This window comes from Amphibalanus amphitrite, unplaced genomic scaffold (assembly GCF_019059575.1).
Source record: "Amphibalanus amphitrite isolate SeventyFive unplaced genomic scaffold, NRLGWU_Aamphi_draft 000494F_arrow, whole genome shotgun sequence".
Taxonomy (NCBI): Eukaryota; Metazoa; Arthropoda; class Thecostraca; order Balanomorpha; family Balanidae; genus Amphibalanus; species Amphibalanus amphitrite.
This window is the reverse complement of record NW_024881988.1, coordinates 460,242-484,001: the sequence shown is the minus strand read 5'-3', so window position 1 is coordinate 484,001 and position 23,760 is coordinate 460,242. Positions and strand designations below refer to the sequence as shown.

The 23,760-nt window shown below is 47.6% G+C and overlaps 1 protein-coding gene across 1 annotated transcript in view; it reads left to right on the top strand.

Moving 5' to 3' along the window:
* Nucleotides 1-284: 284 nt before the first annotated feature.
* Nucleotides 285-23,760, top strand: part of LOC122392628 (neuromedin-K receptor-like) — a gene marked incomplete at its 5' end in the record, with an annotated part of 77,140 nt that continues 53,664 nt past the window's right edge. Inside the window, one exon of the mRNA XM_043387701.1 lies at nt 285-482. Coding sequence (XP_043243636.1) covers nt 285-482 — 198 coding nt within the window. The remainder of the gene's footprint in view (nt 483-23,760) is intronic.

Below are 23,760 nucleotides of genomic sequence, written 5' to 3'. Positions count from 1 at the left end.
AATTTTTGGCCACGTCACATATTAAAAAAAAAAAAATCAGACCCATACCTTGAGATCTTTTACCCGACCTCAGAGGCTACCGTATTACTTGATACCTTAAAGCTAGATGCCAGTCGCTGCGGCAAGGCTCAAGAGGCTTAATGGCTTAATTGTTCAGACTCCCCAGTTCTACCGAGTTGGAATAGTTCAACATCCCCTAGCGCCGATCACCTGGCTCCGCCCCTGCTCGCGTGCTCCCAGTGCCCTTGACCTTCCGTTGACCTCAGCCACCCCGCGGCCGTCAGGTGAGCGTTTTCACGCTGACGGCGATCGCGGCCGACCGCTACCAGGCGATTGTGTACCGTCTCATCAACCACCAGTCTCGTCAGAGAACCAAAATGGCCATCGTCACCATCTGGGTTCTTGGTATCAGCCTGGCCCTGCCCCAGGCCCTCTGGCTGCGTGTGTGCCTGCAGTGGGACGAGGTGCTGAAGCTCTACAAGGTCAGTCACTGATGGGCTATTTTTTCTTGGGAGGAGGTCAGTCACTGAGGGGCTATTTTTCTGGGGGGGGGGTTACTGTTGGTAGTTGGCTATGGTTAGTTGGTTGGGACGTTGCTTTTGATGAGTGTGGAGGTTTTGGGCTTGGGCTTGTTCGGAGTTTTTGTTCCGCTGCCGGGGCTTACACCTCACCTAAAAGGTGGCTAAGTTGGCATGCAACACATTTATTCTATTTACCGAGGTGTGTTGAGAGATATTGCAACATGCGTGCTGGGTCACGCTACCTGACCTGCCTCAAATCAGCCTGATGTTTATGTTCCGTTAGGTTCATCAATTTTCGGCACAGCTTCATGCATAACAGATTTGTTCCCCAAACGTGGATAATAAGCCTTAACAAGCCACTCGGTAAACTAGGCGAACTATCGTTCATCATTAAACAATACATGACCTCTCAACGAAATTGATCGGGAATGATCCTGTCTATGAGCTGGCAATTCAAAATTAATGAGCGTTCTGTGTTTGCTGTGTGAGCAGTTTTGTTCCCCAAACGTGGATAATATACTTAACAAGCCACTCGGTAAACTAGCCAACAATTGCTCATCATTAAACAATGAATAGTGACCTCTCCACGAAATTCATCGGGAACGATCCTGTCAATGAGCTGACAATTCAAAACTAATGAGCGTTCTGTGTTTGCTGTGTGATGAGCTAATTCTGCACGCAATATCTGTGTGCTCTATCGGTGACCTGTGACCGTGCGGTCTCATTTCCGACTGGACATGCTGTAAAGATTGCTGCACCAGATGTGGGTTTGGGAAGGTTACGGTAAATAGACGAGAGAAAGAGTGTTAGTTGATAAAACATAATCATGTGGTTTATTGCCGTGATTGCTTCATGTGTTGTCATTCCCTGTTTTTTTCCAATCCGTGCCTATCGACCTGACGTCATATGAGTTTTTCCCAGGTGTTAGGATTACGGCTGCGAAATATTTTAACTTATTAAAGAATAGGCAATATGAGCTTTATTGGATGCGTACCGCGAGATATATGGAAATATGGAACTGAATCAATATTGGTTGATCAAGTGATCCACAGCACATTGGAGTGGCCCCTAATGAGATACTGATAGTCAAATCCTGCAAAAAAGAAACGCTGCAGCCTGCATGTGTATTGTGCATCGTGCAGGTGCATTGGTGCATTTTCTTAAATTCATTTCTATTGAATCACTATTGCTGAAATCAGAAATCGGCGTCGGCTAGGTTACTTGTTGCTAACATTTTGGGTCGACCTTCTACGTCCATCTCTGTTCGTTTGCCGCCGCCACCGCGACGACCGCCAATACCGTCATCGACACCGCCGCCGTCGACACCGTCGACCGTCATCGACGGCGACCGCCGGAGCCGGCATCTGGCGCGACCGATAGTGGCGGCAAAACCCATGTGTGACCGGGCACAGATTGTCTGGGGACGTCAGACGTGACCCATCGATTTGTGACCGGTCGACTGTTTACGCTGGTCTGTGCTGGAACTGATACTAGAAGCCTTGGGAGCGAGGCGTGCCGTCTTGGAACATGGGTCCGCCGCGGCGGAGACGGCGGTGACCCGCTGTAGAGAACGGTAGGTATAGAGAGTAGAGGCACTACTCGTAGTCGGGATGTGATTGAATTGCCGTCTGAACGGAGTCATGTAAGTTACAGCCACTTCGAGAATGGTGCGGTTAGTTTTGGCGAGATTGCTGTACTAGGAAATAAGATGTTCTTGGACTTATTAATTCGTTATTGGATTAATTATTAATTAATTAATTAATTGGAAATAAGCTGTTCGTGGGGGCTCATTAGTCTCCATTTCCGCATATTGATAATAAGGTATGCATGGTATGCACACGAGATTGCGCTTGCAGCATGTACTTTGCGTTTTCTCGAGCGTTAATTGACTAGCGGATACTTTTTCTACGAAGTGGTACTGCTTGCAGTACTTGCCTGCGATGCTAGCCATTTGCTTTGAATAGGTATGAGCATTAAGAACGGTGGTCCTGCTCAAGAATCTAGCCAGATATACCATCATATAAACTAAATCATTTAATTATTCAAAAGATGATAAATATGATAACAAAATAGATGGGCTTCCAACACGGCTTGGCGAATAACACATTGATTTAGACTGTTATACTTGATGGGGTTATAGGGTACGGTTTTTATCTCGGTGTCTTGGGAAGTTTGTGTCTGTTCTGAAATAATTATCTAAGCTTTGGTAAACATTTTCATTAAATATATTATCTTAGAACTTCTCATGATTTTTTAAATCAAAATAGAATTACGAAATAATGTTATTAAAAAAAAACTTAGCCATTAAAAGCTCGCAAGTGGCAAAACGTACCCCAAGAAGGCACCAGCGTCAGCAGGACTCTTTACAGGCAGTACATATATATTTCTGAAAATACTAGCAGCTTGGCCACGTCATCCGCAAATACCCTGCCCTTGACAGAGTACACACCGATCTATCTCACAAGGAGAATATTATTTTTGCTCACGGTGCAGCTGTGTTTAACATTTTCTTCATGAGAGTTAATAAACGGGGGATTCATCACCAGCGAGTACCTAATATATTTTTCTCGTTCTTACTCCGTTTTGCTTGTAACACTAAAAAGCTCCACTTTTTGGCAGCAGCGGTGGCGGCGGCCTTGTCCACCCCTCTTCCTCTGGGGCTGGGCACGGCATTGTTGTGTGAGTGACAGCTCAGTGACCCAAAAGGAACCGCTAAAAGCCCCCGGGCGGTGGTGTGGGTCGGACACTGCTCACGTGCTGGCTGTGAGTGGTAGCTGTCAGAAAATAGAAATAGGGGCCGCGAATGTGGGCGAATTGTTTGTGTTTGGGTGTTTGTGGTTCAGTACACGCGCTTGCGTTGAAGCGCACAGAACGGTTTGTGCCGAAAGCAGTGGCAGACGTACTGAATTTTGCGTTGGTGAACTAAACTGGGAAAAAATGCAAAATGCTGCACCGTGTTTATTTTTCGAAGTGTTTTTTTTTTTTAATATAATCCAAGGCATTTGGCCTTTTCATAACATTAAAATCACTTTTTAGTTTCGATGTTTGGAAAACCTTTACCATTCGTTGTTTTGAATGTAAGGACCATTGGTAACTGAACAATCACCTTCTTAACCCTGTGGAAATGTCCCCACAGTTTAATTTATCTTTCATTATATAGCATATTGCCTTCCACAATAGTAGTTAGAATGTTGAATACCATTATTTTAGCGAACAATTTCAGGAATGAACGGTTGCGCATCGGTAAGCATTTACAAGATTCAGTCTATCATTGGCCGAGCCAACACACAACACTACTAAACGATTTCGCTATTGCTATCCGATTCGAATGAAACACAACTGTAAAACTTCAGCGAATTTTTACTGGCAGTTCTATGAATTCTGGAAGCTGGTTAGCAACAACAATCCGGCTGTCTCGAACAGAGTTGCAGGCTGCATCTCTGTCCAATCGCCGCTTTTGTTTATTGGTCAAACTGACAGCACTGATCAAACAACTTAAAAGTTAGCCGTGCACAGCCGTGCATATTTTTTTTTCAGCGTCAGCCCAGATGGTATGACAGCTGTGGTCAGTCTTTAGTTTGACGTGATCACTTAGACTCGAGCCGATTAGCTGTATATTGGTAAAAGAAACGCCACAAAGTGTGTTTTATTGCCCGGTAGTTTGTACTGGGTATACTTTGCAGGATTATGGCATGTCAACAAGTCTAAACACTTGACATGGTTGGTGCCGTGACACGAACATTTATTCGACGATGAATGGGTTTGTTCGTAGAAAGGCAAGGGCTTAGCTGTCACATTACTGTTTCGCGTTATGGGAGGTTTAGCGCAGCATGCATGTGCAATGTGCACTGCTTCGCAGCACGTTTCAACGAACGCCAATGTAGAGCTGCCACTTGCAAAGATAACGGATCACAACAACAAAAAGGATTTGACATTGTCTATGCTATTGATTTACGATGTAAAATATGTTCTCTGTATTGCACTACTGGAGTTCGAAATTCAAATGTAAATATGAGAATCGTTTTCATAATGCGATTGGCTATTACAAGGAAGTCGCTTTCTATTGCAAGGAAGTCGAACATTTTTCATAAAGAGTCGACGAAATAAAATCCATAGTTCACACCATAAAACCACCCAAACCATCAAAAACCATTTAATTGCTGATCGCCAACTTTTAATGTTTTAGCTGTAAATACCAATTAATAACATGCCGGTAGCCAAAGCGGTTATTAGCTTCAAGCTTATCTCGCGCGAACTACCGTCCCATCATTCGTCGTACCAATTCGGCTGGGGTCCGTTTCAAAAATGACCTGCTGAGAACACTCCCCACCTACGCGCATTCTCTGTCTCCTGATATATGGTGCTTCCGACTAGAGGTGGCAAAAGATGAAAATTTTGGGAACCAGACTCGAACCAGACCCGGCTGGACATTTCTGGAACCAGTCGGACCCGGTCTTAGTTGGAATCGGAACCAGTTGGACCCGGTCCCCAAAAGTCAATTAATACAAACTTCTTGTAGACATCATTAGTTGCATCATGTATAACAGCCTATTTCCCACCGGGAATACTCATGAGCTACTGTGTGCAAAGAAACATTCACTTCATTCACTTCATATTTTGCAATAGTGTGTAGTGTGCAAGATGTATAGTTTATGGTAGGACCCGGTTGGACCCGTCAGAAAATTTCCAGGAACCGGCCTGGACCCATATGGGTCCAGACTGGTTCTTTGGACCGGGTCCTCGGGTCCACATTTTGCCACCTCTACTTCCGACGAGCGTGAAATTGTGTGGGCTGGCAGACGTCGCGGCCGGAAAGCTGCCAAATGACTGTGGCTCAAAGATGTCAGAGTCAGAGGGTATAGATCGCGCTAGATGCCGATCAGTGATAGGTCTAGCAGAGGCACTGCGGTACCTGTTGTACCTTTAGACCGTGGAGATGTTGTATCTTTAGACCGTGGAGCTGTGTACGGAAGAATGCGTTCGCTCCGTTTGCGTCTCACGTGCCAAGTGTCAGCGAGGTCTTTCCTGAGCCAACTGGAAAATAAATCACCGAAACAACAGGGAAATGGTTCCTGAACGCTTTGGATTACAGGAATAATATTTTTTTGCTACTGACTCAGTGATCTGAGCACAGTTGTTGTGCTGGTAAATGGCGACATTGAATTTTACCAAAGCTTTCACCTTGGATAGCTAATTTCTGCACATTCGTAGAAATTAACAGGCGGTATGTTTTGCGCATAATTGCAACGAAGACAGTCATAATAACGTTGCATATAGTTGGTTTCATAAGGTTTAAACTAGCCTCCAGCCATACCAGCTTCAAACCAGCTTCATTCTTTTCTCTTACCTTGTCAATTAGCGTAGTTGTATTTTTTTACACGAGCCATTTGACCAGCCCTAAAGGCCGATCCTGCAAAAAGCACTTAGCCGATGAGACGTGCGCTAGCCTCTAATGAGCTTGACAGTGAGATGCCTGTTCTTCGGCTCGTTCCTCATTAGATTTTCATGGAAGCAAATCACTTTGATGAAGATTGCAAGACTGTTCTTGATCCATTCGCTTCACTCTGTAAACAATGCAAGCAAACAGTGATTATTGAAACGCGAACGTTTGGGTTTCAAAGCTGACCTAGCGTTTTGTGGAAACATAATTTGGTAGTAGCCTTAAATTTGAGAAGGCTGAGAAATCAACTCCGTGATTGAACAAATAGCAAGTTACTGGCAGATTTGGATTGAAAATGAGATGTGTAATTAACTTCTATGTTAATGGTTCAACAGTAGACATATTGGCTCAAAATAAATCCTCAACACTCGGCAACTTTCAGAGATAAAAGCTTATGTCTCGGTCATTTTTATCGACTAAAGTTTGTTCATAGCTGATACGTTTTCGCGCCAAGCCTGACAGTTGCAGTTTTTTTTTTTGTGTGCTTATATGGCTTATCGTCGATGTCAACAATTGCTTGAACTGGCAAAGATCCTCGGATTGGCAACGCTGTTGGTTTTTAGCCCTTTGCTATGTGGCGGGGCACTGCAGGCTGAAAAGATAATCTCTAAGTGGTGTTCCACTGCGAATTGATCGTGGGAACCCCCGGAAACCAGTTCAGTGTTTCTTGCAAGAAACATCTCAGTCAGCCGATATAAAAAGGAAAAAGAAACAAGTTTAGTGGTGTCGTTACTAAAAAAAATAATGCATTGTTGCATCGCAAGCTGCTGCATTTCATGCACTTCAAAATTCATTTTATGGTGCCTCTGTCTTCGTAGATAGCTTGCTAAGGGGTTAGCCGATTGTTCCAAAATGTTCCATGAATTCCTCCCAATGCGCGTTGGGTGTCTCAACGAGTCATTCATTCAGTTCCCGCACTCTTCAGTTTATAGCCTTAGAGAATTAAGTCCGACCCGGCGCCACTTCAAATAAACCAGTTAAATGTTCAACAGTAGGTCGTAAAACCTCATAGAATTCCCCATCCGAAAATGCTCCGCCGTGTCTCGCGGGGCCAGAGGTCAAGTGTCTCATTCGGACGTGCCCCGGGGCGAGTTGAAGTCGAAATCTGCAGCTTTAGAGCCTCCCTGGGCCAACTCGACCCAAATGGTAGCCGATAGCCCGTGGTGACCCTCACGGTCATTGCCATCGGCTGCGAGGGGAGGGGAGGGGGCGGGGCAACTTCCCCCGCCTCCGGAAAGCCGGGGAAGTCTGAAGCATTGATCGTCTAGTCATGAGCATCGATCCTGAGACCCCGAAAGCACGATTCACTAGCCGAAGGGCTTCGTCGATTTTCATCAAAGCGCGCCATTTGACGGGCGGCTTTGATGAAACCTCGTCAATTAGGAGGGTGAGTTTCATAAAATGTCAGCGTGCGTGTTTGGGAAATTTAGCCCTATATGTCATACGTTTTCTGAGACATATTGCTTGGTATTTTTTTTTTTATCACGCCGACATCTATTACCTCACTTTGACTTATTTTGTGTCGTATGAAATTATGATACCATTGCTTTTATATTTTTATTTGCTTTCTTGCTTTATATTGCATTTTCATGCTAATGCATATTATTTTGGCCTTTATTACGAGCGAGCGAGCGCAGCGAGCGAAGTGAGTCTTTTCAATATAACGGAAAAATCTCAGTATGAGCGGCCCGGCCCGGCCCGGCCCGGCCCGGCCTGTAACGCTTTTGAGAGGCTTATATCTCAGCAACCGCTGGACCGATTGGCCTGCGGTCTTTTTTTGCTGGGTAGCCCCATCCCTTCTACCCCGTAATTGACTACTTTTGATACATCTCAGTGACCGTCGTGGCACGTGCCACGTGAAAAGTCAAGGGTGTTCAAGCAGTTTTGCAAAAGTAGTGATTTTGAAGAGGCCCATATCTCAGCAGCGGCTTGAGCGATTGTCTTGCGATAACTTTTATAAGGTAGCTGCATCCCTTCTACCAAAGGTCGGATACTCTTGATCTATGTGAGTGACCCCCACTGCACGTGCAAAATACAAAAAGAAGAGGTGCCAAATTTGTTCCCATTTCAGTAACTCGATAATTACTGGGGCGATTTCGCTGAAACTTGGCATACAGGTAGGCACCCACCAGGCAATGCATTCCCATGTGTTGCGGTTGGGGTGCTACTGCACGTGCGCACGTGCAGGGGGCGTTTCCAGTTCTCGAGAACGGCTGGGCCGATTGCGCTCAAATTTGGTACACGGTTGGGGACCGGTTAGTAGGGTGCCGTGCAAAAGTCATTTTGGACCCCGTTTGCACGTGCGCACGTGCAGAATGCCGCTTCCAGATCTCAGGTACGGCTGGGCCGATTGCGTTCAAATTTGGCACACCGCTAGCGACCGGTTAGAAGGGAGCTTTGCACAAGCCCGTTGGAAGTACCCTCTCGCCCTTCCGCACGTGCAGGGCTCACTATCTCGCTCGCTCGTTCTTCGCCCAAAAGGCGCTTTACTGGTTGTAATGGTATGTCGCCCACGTCTCGTGGCATGCAGAATATCTACCATGTCCCAGGTCGGGTCTTCATTTTGAAATGTCGAAACTATTCAATATTCATGTGTCCATTCGTGCATTTCCACCCACCCACGTAATACCATTCAAATCGTACATGAGCTCTCAAACATCAAACGGCGTTCCTCGGGATCTCGGCATGCGCGTCAGTAACTTCGAAACTTAACCAACATTTCGGTTGACATCTCCCTTTGATGTACTATCGCGATTCACCCCGCATCCCAATGCCCCGACCTTCACTAAGCCACGGCGCGACAGCCTGCCCCGCTGCCGGGCGTGGCGCACGCGGCGCGACGGCGACAATAATTGGCGCTGCTCGCCGCCGGCCGGCGCCGAAACTGGCGCAGACTCCCGAGTTTGTCGCGCCTAATTGGGGTCAGCGGCGTCGGTCCGACAGGGCACGCCAGTTTACGGAACACGGAAGAGGTCTGAGAGAGAGGGCAGGAAGCGTCGGCTCGAGGAGGACGTCGTGATCCCGTAGAGATTGGATGGCATGTCGGGAGAGAGAGAGAGAGAGAGAGAGAGAGAGAGAGAGAGGGGGGGGGGGTAGAGGAGGCAGAGATGGGGGACGGGGTCAGTTGGAACGCCGCTCACGTGCCAGACGTGTCGTTGTTTCAGACTGTTGGCATTTCTGGGGAGGTTTTCGATCTGTTCATGTCAGTGTTGCGTCTGTCTGTCTGTCTGTCTGTCTGTCTGTCTGTCTGTCTGTCTTCTCTCTCTCTCTCTCTCTCTCTCTCTCTCTCTCTCTCTCTCTCTCTCTCTCTCTCTCTCTCCTCTCTCTCTCTCTCTCTCTCTCTCTCTCTCTCTCTCTCTATCTATCTGCAGCTCAATTTCTATCCTTCCACCTGGGCTTCCCCCAATCTATCTCCCTATCTCATGCTGTCTCGGTCATGTCCCAGAAGGATGCGGGCTCGGATTGCCTGTGCTACCAGTGCGCACGTATGTACGCAGATTTGCTGACCTTTCTTGGAGTATCGACAACCATAGTACGTTATGTTCAGTGAGCTGCGAAAGTGCTACACCCTCGCAGCACTGAAACTAATTCAAATATCGCGACTGGTACGGTCAGTTTCTGGTCATTAGTTGTCACAAGCGTTTGCAATATTATGCAGTGCACACAGTGTTAGCGAAGTTCGATGTAAGTCGGCTTCGGTTGAGCACTTGGGAGCTTCCGAATGTATACTTGTGGGCTGTTTGGTAGGTGATACTGCATGGCGAAATACTGCAGCATCTCGTTATAGTTTAATCCAATTATGAGGCATTTTCTGCGTTCTTGGTGACCTTATCAGTCTGCGCCAACTGTGGACTTCTGTTGCTTTACTTTTATCTTCTACAGCCCGGCTCAAAGCTGTTGCTATCGGTACCGGACTGAATTCCGTTTTCAGTTCAGCGCGTCCCTAAATTATGCGTTATGAACGACCTTGCACCGGTACAGCGATGCCCTCGACATACATATGAGTGCATTATGCAGAGAAGCCCCGTCGAAAACTGCGAAAAACAAAGCCGGTTCAGGCGGTAGCTGCAGGCTTCTGTACGATGTTCAGATTATTGACGCATCATGAGCAAGATAATGAACACGATCGTGACTATTGTACCGTGGCGGTGGTGCCGCTAATGGGGATGACCTTTGGAGATTGGATATTTTTCATCGGTGAATTCCCGGGCCCGTTGCAAATGTTGGGCCCAGATGTGATGAAAAACATTAAGCTTTGCTGGGAGTTCCCTGGAAAATGAGAAGGAGATAGGTAGGGAGGGAGGAGAGGGAGCGTTAGGAGAGGGAGAGCAGTAGCGGCGGAACACCTTCAATTAAGGGGGGGGGGGCACTGCCAACTTTTGGTCCCATTTTTTCCATGCAACGCCCATAGGGCTAATGTTAAAATGCCAAAATCAAAGAGGGGCACGGTGCCCCGGTGCCCTCCCCGTTCCGCCGCCTATGAGGGAGAGGCAGAGAGAGAAGAGAGAGAAAGAGAGAGAGAGAGAGGGAGAGAGAGAGAGAGAGAGAGAGAGAGAGAGAGAGGGAGAGAGAGAGAGACGCTCATGAGCGCATTGCAAAATAAAGCATATTGGTTTAAAGTATCTATCTTGACTTGCTTAGGCGCTATTGTTAATTAACTAGGATGACTACATGCTCCACAACACGAGAGAAGGCATCTTCGACCCGTTTTTTAATAGCTTTTGCGCTGCTACGAAGTCTGCAAAATTTCCTGGGACCAATCTGCTCCTGCTGGACAAATCCGAGAGCAGCTCACCACCACTAGCGCCAGGATGTGAAGGAAGCCCACGGCCGTCTGCGAACTCCGGCGCTGTAGGACATTCACTCCAGTCGGCACGTGCCCAGTTCCACTTATCCGTGATCAAAGCGGTGCCCGACGCCGCCTCTTCTTACACCGGCCGCCGAAAGGGAACGCGAAGATCACAGCGGTCATTCGCGTCACGGGCACGTCTCTGATCGTCCACAAGTGCCGCGGCGTCCGGAACAAAATCGGTGCAGTCGGGGGTCACGTGATCAGTCGACACGTGCCCAACACGAGTCAGTTGCGCGCGAGGAGCTAGGCGAGCGAGAAAGGGGGTGAGGGAGAGTGAGTGAGGGAGGAGAGAGGACAGGGGAGGACAGAGGATCAAAGGCTACCGGCGCACTATGGAGCATAGTCAAGTACCGTGGGGAATACCGTGCGCATTGAGGTCGCGGCGCTCTACAGTCTCGGGAAATGAGAAAGGTGCCATCAAACACAGGCAAGACAAGAGAGGCGAGCGGAGACGAGCGAAGACTAATGGAGATAGGCAGGGTCTGGCGTCGCTCGACGCTGGCTGGCCCTGGCAGTGATTGATCAAAGACGGAAAGGGAGAGAGGAGAGAAGAGAGTGAGAGGGGGGAGGGAGGGAGGGAGAGAGAGAGAGAGAGAGAGAGAGAGAGAGAGAGGGGGAGGGAGGAAGGGAGAAAGAGATATAGTGAGAGAGAAGAAGAGGAAGAGAGCGAAAGAGATGGGAGAGAGAGAGAGAGAGAGAGAGAGGGAGGAGAAGAGGAAGAGAGCGAAAGAGATAGGAGAGGGAGAGAGAGAGAGAGAGAGAGAGAGAGAGAGAGAGAGAGAGAGAGAGAGAGAGAGAGAGAGAGAGAGAGAGAGAGAGAAAAGAGATAGAGTGAGGGAGAAGAAGAGGAAGAGAGCGAAAGAGATAGGAGAGAGGGAGAGAGGGAGAGAGAGAGGGAGAGAAAGAGCAACACGGGAGAGAAAGAGCAACACGGATAGATACACCGGAGCGCGTGGCCACTCACGCAGATGACTGTTTCCGTCAACGTCACTCTCTGTGGCCATGGGCGGCGCCACCGGGGGGGACGGGGGGGACAGGTCCCCCGCTATCGAAAGTTAGGGGGGTACAGTACCCCCCTATCGGCGAGGCCCGTTCAATAGTTGATAATAATGCATTGTAGAGTTATCCGTCGCATTTAATGCATCGTTGGTTAATCAAGGCAGGTTCTGAATAAATATTGCTGTTGGGATGTATCGCAGGGGGTCCTGGCCATCTGCAAAAGGTGTGGAGCTGTGATGCCTGTAGTTATAAGGTGATCGGCAGGGCCTCGGGGATCGTGCCCCCCCCCCTTTGGGGGCGCCAGGCAGGGTTATTACCTCCCCATCCCACTGCCAGACCCCATTGCCGACAAAACCAAGTTTACTGAAATTCCATAGATATTCGTTACTATATGGATATTTTCCATTCCTAATTAGTGAAATTCAAGCATGGCAGTTCTAACACAGGAACCATTTGAAATTTATGCCATTTAACCCCAGCACTTGTGGGGAGAAGTGTTCGGATAGATCACAGGCAGGACCAAAAAAGCACGCAGTAGCCCAAGACCTTATAATTGGGTATCATCGGCTCCCTCTCGTCAAGGGGTTCGATAGCACTCGTTTTTTTTTCTGCAAAACTAAGTTCGGTCGGCGGCCGAACGGCTGGGGGTCTAATCGAGCCCCCTCCCCCTCCCCTTCTTAGTCAGTGGCTGTGAAAATGCCATTACCAGCTGTTGAAACATGGCAGTTGCTTTTGCATGAGTGCACGAAAGGGTTTCAGGTACGTGATACGTGAAAGGTTCTACATGAAAATTGAGATACACCAGCTTATCAAATTGTGCTCACTGTGGTGCGCTCGGTTTTACCTTGACTAGTCTTTGAATTCTGGGGTGAAACAGACCAGTCCAAGGCCATCTATAGAAGGTACAGTCACTCCCCCGCCGACCAATCAGAGACAGATCCTGAGTGACGTCATCCCTGATGCTCGCAAGGGGTACTCCATTCCTTTGCAACGTAAAAATGACTAACTTCATTTGAAGATTATTGATGGCACTCTGCACATACCGCTCAGCCGTTGATGTCAATGGAAAGCCCAACTAATTTTCCAGCGACAAAAAAGAGCAGCAATATGCTAAGAAATGGCCGGTTTTGAAGATATAGACGATTTAAAAACCCTCTGCAACAGCATGAAAGCAACGTAAAAACGCATCGAGCTTATATTTTTACTATGGATAAATCATTTTTCAGTAAGTTTTTAGATATGGTATAGATTTAAGTTACAACTTTATTACAATATTTTCATTACTTGAAACTTTATTTCAAAATAATATTTTCAAAAATGGCAGCTGTTGGCCAGTAGCTTGGGAGCGATTGTGGCGCACCGCGCCATTAATTGTCCTGTGGCCCCCTTATGATGTCATCAAAAGTGGAGTGACATGGGCCTGGACCAGTCAAGAAACCTGTTCCATAAGGAGAGCCACTAATGCTAAATAGATGAGGGATGAGGTTTCCAGAGACCTTCATTACATCCCAAAGGGGGTGCCCCGCCATTTGCCAATCCCTGCTGTAGTTGTTACGATTGGAGGGAGAGTATGAGAGCGACTGCAGGTCGTGCCAGCTCGATCATGACGAACACAATGGTGCCGACATCACAGCTCTACTGCCATTTTCGACGAAGTTAATCAACAAGGACCGGAATCCTACCCTGGGGCATTTCACCTGCAGAGGTCGCCGGACCTGAGACCCTTTCACTCAATTTTTTTCAACGGTGCATGCGCTCGTTTTTCCCGCGAAGCTCTTGGTAAGTAAAATCCATCAGAAAGTGGGATCAACTAACGGCTGGTGACCTTCGATGACCTAGCATGACCTTTTGAGTGACCACCGATGACATGACCACTGACGGCTAGCCATTAGCTGCACCCTACCCGTTGCATATGGATCAGGTGGTGATGTCATGATTCTGAAATTATATTGCAGTTTTGGCGCACTTGTCAGAGCAGAAGACATTCCCACTTTTCCTACATGACTATATGATGGTGAAGCCATGAAGCTGATCAGACCTAAGATCGAAAATTTGAAAGTACGAAACGTAAGAATAGTTGGCACTGCTACTCATACCTAAGCAATTCGCAGCTTGTAGGAAACCAGCTTTTAGTTGGCAAGTCTGCAAATTTTGATTTAGAGGCAAGGATGCTTGAAAAGGTGACCGATCTTAGGTGTCCTAGGATACCTAAGTTTGGAAACGGGATGCACCATTCGATGTGTTTTGGGCTTTGCCAAGTTTCGCGGCGTTACGTGCCTCGTTTTTTTTTTTGCATACACGATCAGTATCTACTTTTGGGATTTTCGGTCAGGCAAGCCCCCGTTCCCGTCCCCCCCTATCGAAAACCCGTGGCGCCGCCCCTGTCTGTGGCCTTTGATTGGATGGTGCGGTCCCGAATTAGACCTCCTGCAGGGGTGGGTGGGAGCAGGACCACTTTGTGGTGCTACCAGGGTCGGTCCCATTTCTCACGGAGAAGGCTGCGGCGGGGTGAGTGAGTAGGGCTCAGCTGGTGCGCGGGTCGGACGTGTTAGCCGCCGCCGCCCGCCGCCCGCCGCCCGCCGCCGCCGCCGCCGCCGCCGCCACCGCCGGCCCCCCGACCGCCCGCCCGCCGCCGCCGCCGCCGCCGCCGCCGCCGCCGCCGCCGCCGAGGGAAGGTGGTCGCTAGTCGATCGTTCTCCTAGTCTCCGCTGTATTTATAGCTCGTTTCAGAAGGTCGCGGAATTTCTGAGCATGAGCCCCGATATCGTGGGAATTTGTGAGTGCCGTTCGCCGCAAGCCAAGCCGCTATCCCTATCTGAGAGCCATATAGAATTGTTGCTTCTCTCCGTTTTATCGGGCTATTTATGCTATTCTCAAGTTATCATAGAACTCTGATAACTTCAGGATAGGATGGGAAACTTCTTCTAAGTTATTTTAGGTTTAATTATTAGAATCCCTTCCCTGAGGTCTTTTTAGCAAGTACATATCTTGCGTGCTGTACCGACTTGTGCCTGAATGTTCACAACTATACATGGATTATGTGCTATCAGTTTTTTTTTTCACGGGATAGAGCTGTTCGCAACTAATCAGCCGAAAGTTTACATCAAAGCTGTCTGTGCACTGGTAGAGCACGCAATGATGTCTGTTGTGACGGATAAAGCTCCGAGAGTATAGAAATGCGTCAACGTATGCAGCACAGCAAAAAGGACTCACACAATGCAAACAAAACTTAAACAGCTTTTCCATGCCAGTGGACGCATGGATAACAATGTTTATTACACGGCTATACCGAACATTTTTTTCCTGGGGGGGGGGGAGGGGGCACTGACCGAACATCGCCATAGGTGTCCTGTGCTGTGTTTTCCCAGCTGAGGCGTTCAGCCAGTCACTGAAGTATGTAGAGCACGATCATCATTGATCTATGACCCAGCTAATGGTGACGGGTGATAGCTTGATGGATGAATGGCCGCCTCGGAAAAGCGTTGGGTGTGCTGAATTGGATTCGTAAAATGACTGAAGATCATTTGATCGTTTATCTTGTATGGGGAATATTTGGAGTAAAAATGCAGTGCTGGTGTGTATAGAAATATGAAGGCTTTGCTCGGTGTGTCAGAACTGAATGAAAATAGGATGGGTGAGTCGGAAGTGGATAATGGACTTATTGCGGCTCTGATGTTGTATAACTGGGGATTGAGGAAGTAAAGTGAGTGAACTAGTGAAGCAATGTTGTTTATTTGAAATGCCTACTGGAGGAAAAATAAACAGTGATTTCAAGATGAACGAAAGACACAAAAAATGCTAAAAATGCTTTCTTACACGCTTTCCAAACTTCAAGTAACGTTGATTTACATTTTGTTTGCTGGCTGCCACATCGGTAAAATCTGCTACTGAGTCTGAGTTCCAGATGTTTCAGCTCTCCCTAAAATAGCATTGGATTACTGCTCTCAGCATTATTCATTTTAAACGAAGTAACCGAAATGAACGTCACATAATGAACGGATGAAAGCTTGTGCTTGTTTCACTGCAAAATAAACCAACTGACTGGTATAGCGTGCCTAGCCTACATTGTTGTCGCTATTCCTGGTAAAAGCGCCAGGAAGGCTAGCGAATAAGCCTATAGCTGCTTGTGCGTGCTCTCTGTGCCGAATACGTACCCGAATCGATATTCGTACAGAATCAACCGACCGACGTCGCTCTCTTATCCGAGCCTTTTGCGCTGACAACCCTCGGCAGTTGGTGAAACTTGTTGACCGATTGTTTCGATCGTGTACGGGTTTGGTTTTCGCTGACAATGCAAGGTAACAACGTGTAGTCGGAATATTCACGGACAGAATTACAGCGGATAAGTGCACCTGAACATGTAGGAGATGTATATGTAGAGAAGGCGAAACAGGTGTGAGGTTGGCTAGAACAAGACGGGCTGCTTGGGTTGCGCTGGGAAGTCAGCGTGAAACATCGCCTCATTTTGTAACACAGATAGATCTAAATAGCATTGTTCCAACCGTTGATTGTTTCCAAGAACGTTGCACTCAACCGCTCAACGAGGCAGTGATGAGAGTCATTTGGAGGCGATGGCACGCAATCTCTCCTCCCTCTTGCATGGATTGATTGGTGGATCATGGCAGCGGCCCATAAGAGGCCCGGTGCCACAGATTGAGACGTATTGACCGAGGGGCAAGGAGCGATCGGCAGGGAATCGGAGGCGGGAGGACGCGCGGAGGCGGGGAAACGAAGAGAAACGGAGGAGCTATTGGAAACGGCAGAAACTGCTCTAAAATCTAATGTATAGTTTTATCTGTTCCAATATGAGCATTGGGCTATGAAACAGCTGTATTCTGTTTTATTTGCAAATATCTTGTAAGAACGAACTTTTGGAACTTTTTTTTCGTGCTCTATGGAAACGATACATCCTGTAAGGTGGTCTATGGAAACTGAGCATCATGTTTTAGTTATGGAAACTGGGATCAGGGGCGGACGATAAGCGGTGGAAGGGTGACTGGGAAGTGCGCCGACTGGTCACCTTTACACCGACAGTGTTTCCATAATAGGTTAACACGCTCCGACCCGTTCCCGTTCGAGGCCCTCCGCGCTGTCCGGAGCTCTCAGAGCCGACACTGCGCGGTACTGACCAGTGTTCCGCCTCCATTTACGGTATTGTTGATGAATGTTGCACGGGCTGGAGAGTGACGGGTTCGCTCTGCGGCGCCGCGCGGTCAAATGCAGAGCGCTGCAGACGCCCGCACCGTCCGGCACTTTACGGATGAGTTGCGTGTGACCTCGGGAGGCAGGATAGCGGGCAGGTATTCATGCTGGGACGGGGATTCTGAGGCTGCGGATACAGCTCTGCGCCCAGGTGGTGGAGAAGATAGAGCTGTCTGGCGTAGAAGTGTGGAATGGAGTGAGGATTTCGGCTGGGATTGGCGGAAAGGTGTGGTTGATGGAATTTTGTTTGCAATGGTTACGAATGATTTCAAACGCTAGCTGCGGATGAAAAATTGGTGTGTTCACTGGTGAAGACGTCTCACTTCTGACCTTCTGTGTCCTTGAGCGACGGACTGGAAATGGTGTGTGCTCTGTTAAGAATTCAAGTCAGCAGGGCCATATTTTGACCTTGAATGGCTAACACCATATGAACGGCCTACTTTCTGAGATATATGAATGTCTTCTCCCAGCAGTGTGAATAAGACGGCTCGACACTGCCCCTAACAAGGATATGTATAGTCCCCGAGCGTGTTTAGAATTAAATGTAACGGGGTTATCGCTTGAAAAGAGCACATTTATGAGCCCAAGCGGACACTTGCCTCGAGATAGCGATGAATTGCTGTCGATGGTAATCGCTCATGTCGACAGCAAACCGATTCAACCAGGCAGCATTCATTGTTCATTACCAGCGCCACGTCCGAACAAGGGACCACTTATCCATCTCATAAATACAGAACGTCCCATCATTATTCAGACGCCGTAGAGGCAGTGCGCCACGCGTCGCCGCTTACAGATTGGTCTCTCATCCACGAGACGCGCGCTGAGAATCCACACTTCAAACTCATCTGAGGATTCCAAATCGCCTTTTACAGAAGCCCTCAGGCGTCACTTTTGTTGTCATGGCAACAGCCGCTCATGACAGCCTCCTGCTGAGCGATGCTCTTTGCCGATTGGTGGATTTCTGCTTGCGTCAGCCTTGAGAACGGCGTGCTCGATCACTGGCTGTGCCGGCTCGGCGCGCGGTGTCTGTTTATACTGTTAAGAGCTTCGGGGAGTTGTGAATGGGCGCACTGTGGAGCCATGTCGGTGATAAATCACCAACGCTTCCTGCCACTCCCGGCATCCCCCCTCGCTCCCCCCCCCCCCGGTGTCCCCCTCATCACTCCAACTCCCTCAGAACCACCTGTCTCCTCCCTGTTCCATCCTTGTCTCTATATATACCTTACCTGCCAGTTGCAGTGGCGTAGCTGGGGGACGAGGGAATGCAACGGAAAAGTCGTCCTCTCTACCAACCGCAGCTTTTTTAACTACTTCATGGCACCTGATGCATTTAACCCACGAGCCGCTGGGGGGGGGGGGGGCATAAAGTTGCCCCCCCTTTACGTTTTGTGAAATATCTCCGAAACCTGATGAGCTACGAACATGAAACTTGGCATAGCTTCAAATGAATACCTAGGCAATGTTTTTGGAAAGTTTGGTGGTTGTAGCACCTAAGATGACGTCACAGTGACGTCATAAAGTTTTGTCGTTTTCCGATATGGACCGTTTCTGATGACGCTGAGCATGAAACTCAACTGTAAATGAACTAGACAGCACCTGCTGTCATCCTAAAACATCTAACTACACTTCCATCTAGTTTCTGACCGATAATCGACCCTTTATATTCGGTCCCATATATCTGATGTATCGTGAGGAATATGAGAGTCGCAAATCTATAATTTCACTTATGACGTCACTGTGACGTCATTTCAAATGGGGTCGCCACCAAATTTGGACACAACCTCGGCTAGGTATTCAGGAAGATGTGTGCAAAGTTTCGCTTCTCTATCTCTTCGCGTTGCGACGATATCGTCGCAGAAGTAAAGGGGGGGCAACTATATGTCCCCCCCCAGCGGCCGGCGGGTGGCGCGGAGGCCCAGCGGCCGCCGGGTTAACAAGGCACCCAATTCATACAAAGTCACAGTTTAAATACTTTGCCTCTCCAAATATCCGAATAAAATCTAGGTTTGTAACACCTGGCAACGATTCCTTGCTGTCCATCTGAGTTTTCATGGATCTTCCCGACACATTTCTTCTCTGACCCCTGGCCTCGCTGTCTGCAGTGTGGGTCGAAATGCTATCCTCGTGGTCACTATTTACTGACCATATAACAACGTCAGGGGTGCTGATATGTCGACGTGCCTCCTTGTCGGCAGTCAGCACCGTCGATTTGGTTTAAAAAAATGTAATATAACAAAATAAATAAATAACTGAAACGGGCGACAATCTGGCCTGAATGGATGTTCCGGGTCATTTCCAGGCTGATTCGCGCATAGTTACATCAAAGAATGAGCGTGGAGGCTGATTGTGGGAACTCTTGAGACAATCCCTGATTTGATTAGAGCATATCCACAAGTTGTTGACAGTGTCCTTCTGCATTAGCATACACTTGTTGTTCTCTAGTCAGGCTCTGAGCGGCCCTTGACGCCAATCCTGTTGCTAGCCGAGCCATCGACGTTGCGGTTAGCATTGATCGTTAGCGGAAAATAGCGCTCTAACTTGCACCCAATACGTGATTGTACCACTAAACGACGGCTTAGGACAGTCCGAGATGGTATGGCTTTCGTCTGTGAAAAGTTCAACCGCAGAAACTGGATGCCTAATGTGACATATAAGTGCATGTATGGCCTAAACTTTTGAATTCATTTTAAAAGGGATAAAAGCGCAAGAAATTACCCAACGTTTCGCATTTATTGCGTAGTCATGGGTGTTGGATGCCTAATCTTTCATCAAGAGAGTGGAGCTGATGTCGTTTGTCTGACTTTTTTGAAAAGGGATCACATATTTTGGTACAGCTCTAATGAATAAAGCCCACAATTGTTTGATACACGGCGTTGATTCGCTTTTAGTTGCCTTTGGAAGGTCTCAGATTTGGCAAAGTAGCGACGGAAAGGATGCCCGTTGGTCGATTACAGTTTTGAGTGCATTGTTCGTGTATCTCGCACGAATTTAGCAAGATTGCATGCATTATCATTGGTACCTATATCTCTTATCTATGCACCAAAATACACTAGTGATAAGCTGTGCGCGCTTAAATGCTGCGTTTTATGGGACCGACCACCGCTACCATATCGTGTGGAGCACGTGTGGCCTTTAGAGGTCTCGTGACCCGGTGTCACGACTCACTTCCAATGTAAGGATGGGATGGACAGGTTGCTGCTGTTAGCGACCACAATTTGCGGTCCACACACCAACTTATAGTGGTTTAGTGAGTCGCATGTCAGGAGAGCTTCTTCCGCAACGTTCACAGGCAGGTGGATTTTAAATTGTTTGTACGTTTGGCAGTGCATGGAAAGGATGGATTGGACGTCCGACCATCGGTTCCATCCGCCCCTTTGGCGGTGCCCCCTCCTCTTCGACCCCGGCTGGGTCTACCAGTGGATGTACGAGTATGCTGTCCACAGTTAAATGTGGCTGAGCTATTATTTACCGTCCACTTGCCATGTGATCTCCCACTCATTTCTCAAGTTGGCCCGCTAACTTTTCACTGCCAAATGTCAACTATCTATTTTTCACTGTCCGCGTGAGAATGTCCCGTCTCTGCACCGTCCACTACCAACTGTTTTCAACTTTTCATCGTCAACTTTGCTCAACAGCGACCATTCGTTGACCGCTCGGCCATAGCGCAGCTGGATTGAACTACCCTCCTCCCCCCCCCTCCTCTCCGCGCCCCCACACGACATCGAATCGCGTTTGAATCGTTCTCTGTTGTCGGGCCCAATTTGCGCCGAGGGGGGTGACAATGCCCAGCAGGGGGCTGAATCCGGAGTCGGGACTGTGACGGCCCAGTTTGGAGCTCCGGGAGCGCTCAATGAGCAATACTGCGGTCCTAGTGGAATACTCTCCCGAAATACAGACAGCTAGCTGCGTCATCGGTCTTCCCTTGTGTGATTGGTGTTCAGTAAATGTTGTGCTATCGTTCCGCTATTGTCTCGCTATTGTTTCGTGATTGTTTCGCCATTGTAGCTAGCCTTAGGATAATGCTGCGGTTTCGTTGGTGGGCGCCCAACCGCGAGGCCGATATTAAACCAGTAAATACCGATAAATTGTTTGGCTTGACAGACAGAATTCTGAGAAACCTTCGAGCAACATCATGTGAATTTGAGCACGAGTTTGGATATTGGTATGGATCTGAGTTTGATCATTCATCTCGTGAGAAGCGAGTGGAGTTTTTCTCCCGGGTGAGTTGAGCCCAAGTCTGGTGTTACTGAGCAGATAGCTGACGTAGGCTTACCTGGTGGATATGCGGGGCTTTGGGGAATGCCGAAATCACGTGCTTTGAGAAGGCATAGCCCGGTGGACAGAGTCGGAAAAGGATGACATATTTTTTAATTCACATACTTCCGCACGGAGACAGTTTCCCTCAATAAGGACGTTTTGATGAGAACTTGCGTGTCTTCGTAACAAGAGAATATGAGAGACAATATAAATGTCGAAAGATGGTGTGATAATGAGAAGTGAGAATAGCCGACATATGTGACAAACTATCATGCAGCGAGGAGAGAGAAGAGAGAGAGAGAGAGAGAGAGAGAGAGAGAGAGAGAGAGAGAGAGAGAGAGAGAGAGAGAGAGAGAGAGAGAGAGAGAGAAAAGAGAGAAAGAGAAAGAGAGAGAGGGAAGTGAGAGTGAGAGTGAGTATGGGAGTGAGAGGAGAGAGAGAGGGGGAGAGAGTGAGAGAGGGGCGAAAATAAAAAGGTTATCTAAATCGTGTTGCGTTCAACACAAATGGGGCCTGTTTACAAACTGAGGTCTGTTTTAGACTGTTTTAGGTCTGTTTTAGACCTCAGTTTCCGGCAATTTAGAACATATGAGGACAGCAGTTTATCATGCAGTTTCATTTCAGGCGAATCTAACAACATTATCCACAGTAAAAGTCAGAAGTACGTACTTAATTCCGATGTCGCAGCATTAGCCGTTCTTATAAGCATGAACTACAGTCAAATATGTATGCGATTGTGCACATGTCCGCAATTTTTTCCCTTAACAGAGGGCTAAGACTATGTATTTTAGACTACAGCACATCGCCGCAGTACATTGATTCAGGTACTCATTTTCCATGGGTTTCAGTATATCTATCGATTCATCATAATCGATTCAAGATTGACAAGAAATGGTGCAAGCTATCACTCCAGAGTCCAGACATTGGCTAAAGAACGGGTTTTGGCTGTTAATTCCAATACCTTGGATTGGTAGCCACATTCAAAGCCTAACAAAATGTTGACCTAAGCTGAGGTCGTTCACGACAAGCTTTGTTGTTTGCTAAGTTTATAGTTCACAACCTCTGCACTTTATGCGGTATTGTTTCATGTAAACGTTCATTTAGCAATGAACAATTATGTGCAAGCTCAAGAAGCTTAGCAAAACATGAGTACAATCCAAGTGCCCATAAACCATGCTAACATCGCCATCAACGTTTCTTCCGAGCCTACATATCACATCTTTCCCAAGACAAGCTAATTGTGACAGCCAACTGTGGTCAGTCGTGAAAACATCCTGACATCTGCTTGCCACCGCTAGTTCGCTACTTATGAACTATGCAAACTGTATAAATTTCAGTATGCGAAGCTCGAGACGTAGGCATGGAACGTCTTCAAAAACAAATAAACATAAATGGCGCACGTGTTGCAGCAATGCTTAGCAAACAAATGGCGTTCGAGTGATGACACTGGACTCACCCTAAAACACATGAAGCATAGTTCATAACTTGGCCAGTCATGTTAATGGGTGTCAGAAAAGATTAATGCGCTCGTAAATATCGGACATCAGCCGTATAGCTCATGTTGGCTTGCTGGCGCCCGCATTGACGGAGAAATACGGCAAGATAACAAGTGGCTAAAATTACTATTTCTGGGAATTAAGCATTGCTGCAGCACGTGCGCCATTTGTGTTTATTTCTTATTGAAGACGTTCTATGCCTATTTCTCGAGCTGTGCATACTGAAATTTATACAGCCAGTTAGATCGTATTCATTCGTGATCGTTCCCTCCTGATAAAGATGGAAATCATGAACGCTGTTTTACGAGCAATACAAAAGATGTTTCCGTTGACTGATGTGCTTGCAGAACGTGGAATAGCTTAATAAAAACATGATCAAGTGTAGTAAGCGCTTAATGCTTGCTGCGATGGTTTATTTTATGTGGTTTGTCTGGCCAAAACGCAATTTGGCATTGATGAGCCATGTACAATATCTTCGCAAACGACAAAGTGTCGACATCTGCGTATGACCAAGCACCTGTTTGTGTAAATAAAAGTAAAATTAACTCAGCATGGCAGCCCCTTGGTGGATGAGGCTGGTAACCACTGGTGATTGAGATTGATAACCGCTGTTGTTGGTTGCTGGTAAACGCTGGTGTTGGCGGCTAGTAAAATCTGGTCAGAGATAAAGAACCACTGGTGTTTGATTATAAGTAATAAGCTAAAGATTTATAACCACCGGTCTCCTCAATGGGTAGCAACTAACAATGGGTAGGCAGCTATAGGTAGCAGCTATCTAGAAACCAGCGGTGTCGGCTGGTACGGGGACCCGCAGTTGTTACTATACAGCGACCCTGAGTAAATTGTCCCAGCACCCTCACAGGGAACAACGATAAGCTGTCAGAGGGCACGCACAGAAAACCTCAGCTGCTCTTGTACAGGGACCGGCAGTCGATATCAATGTTATCCGTTGTTACTAGACAGGACAGACGACTAGAGTTGGGGTTCGTGTAC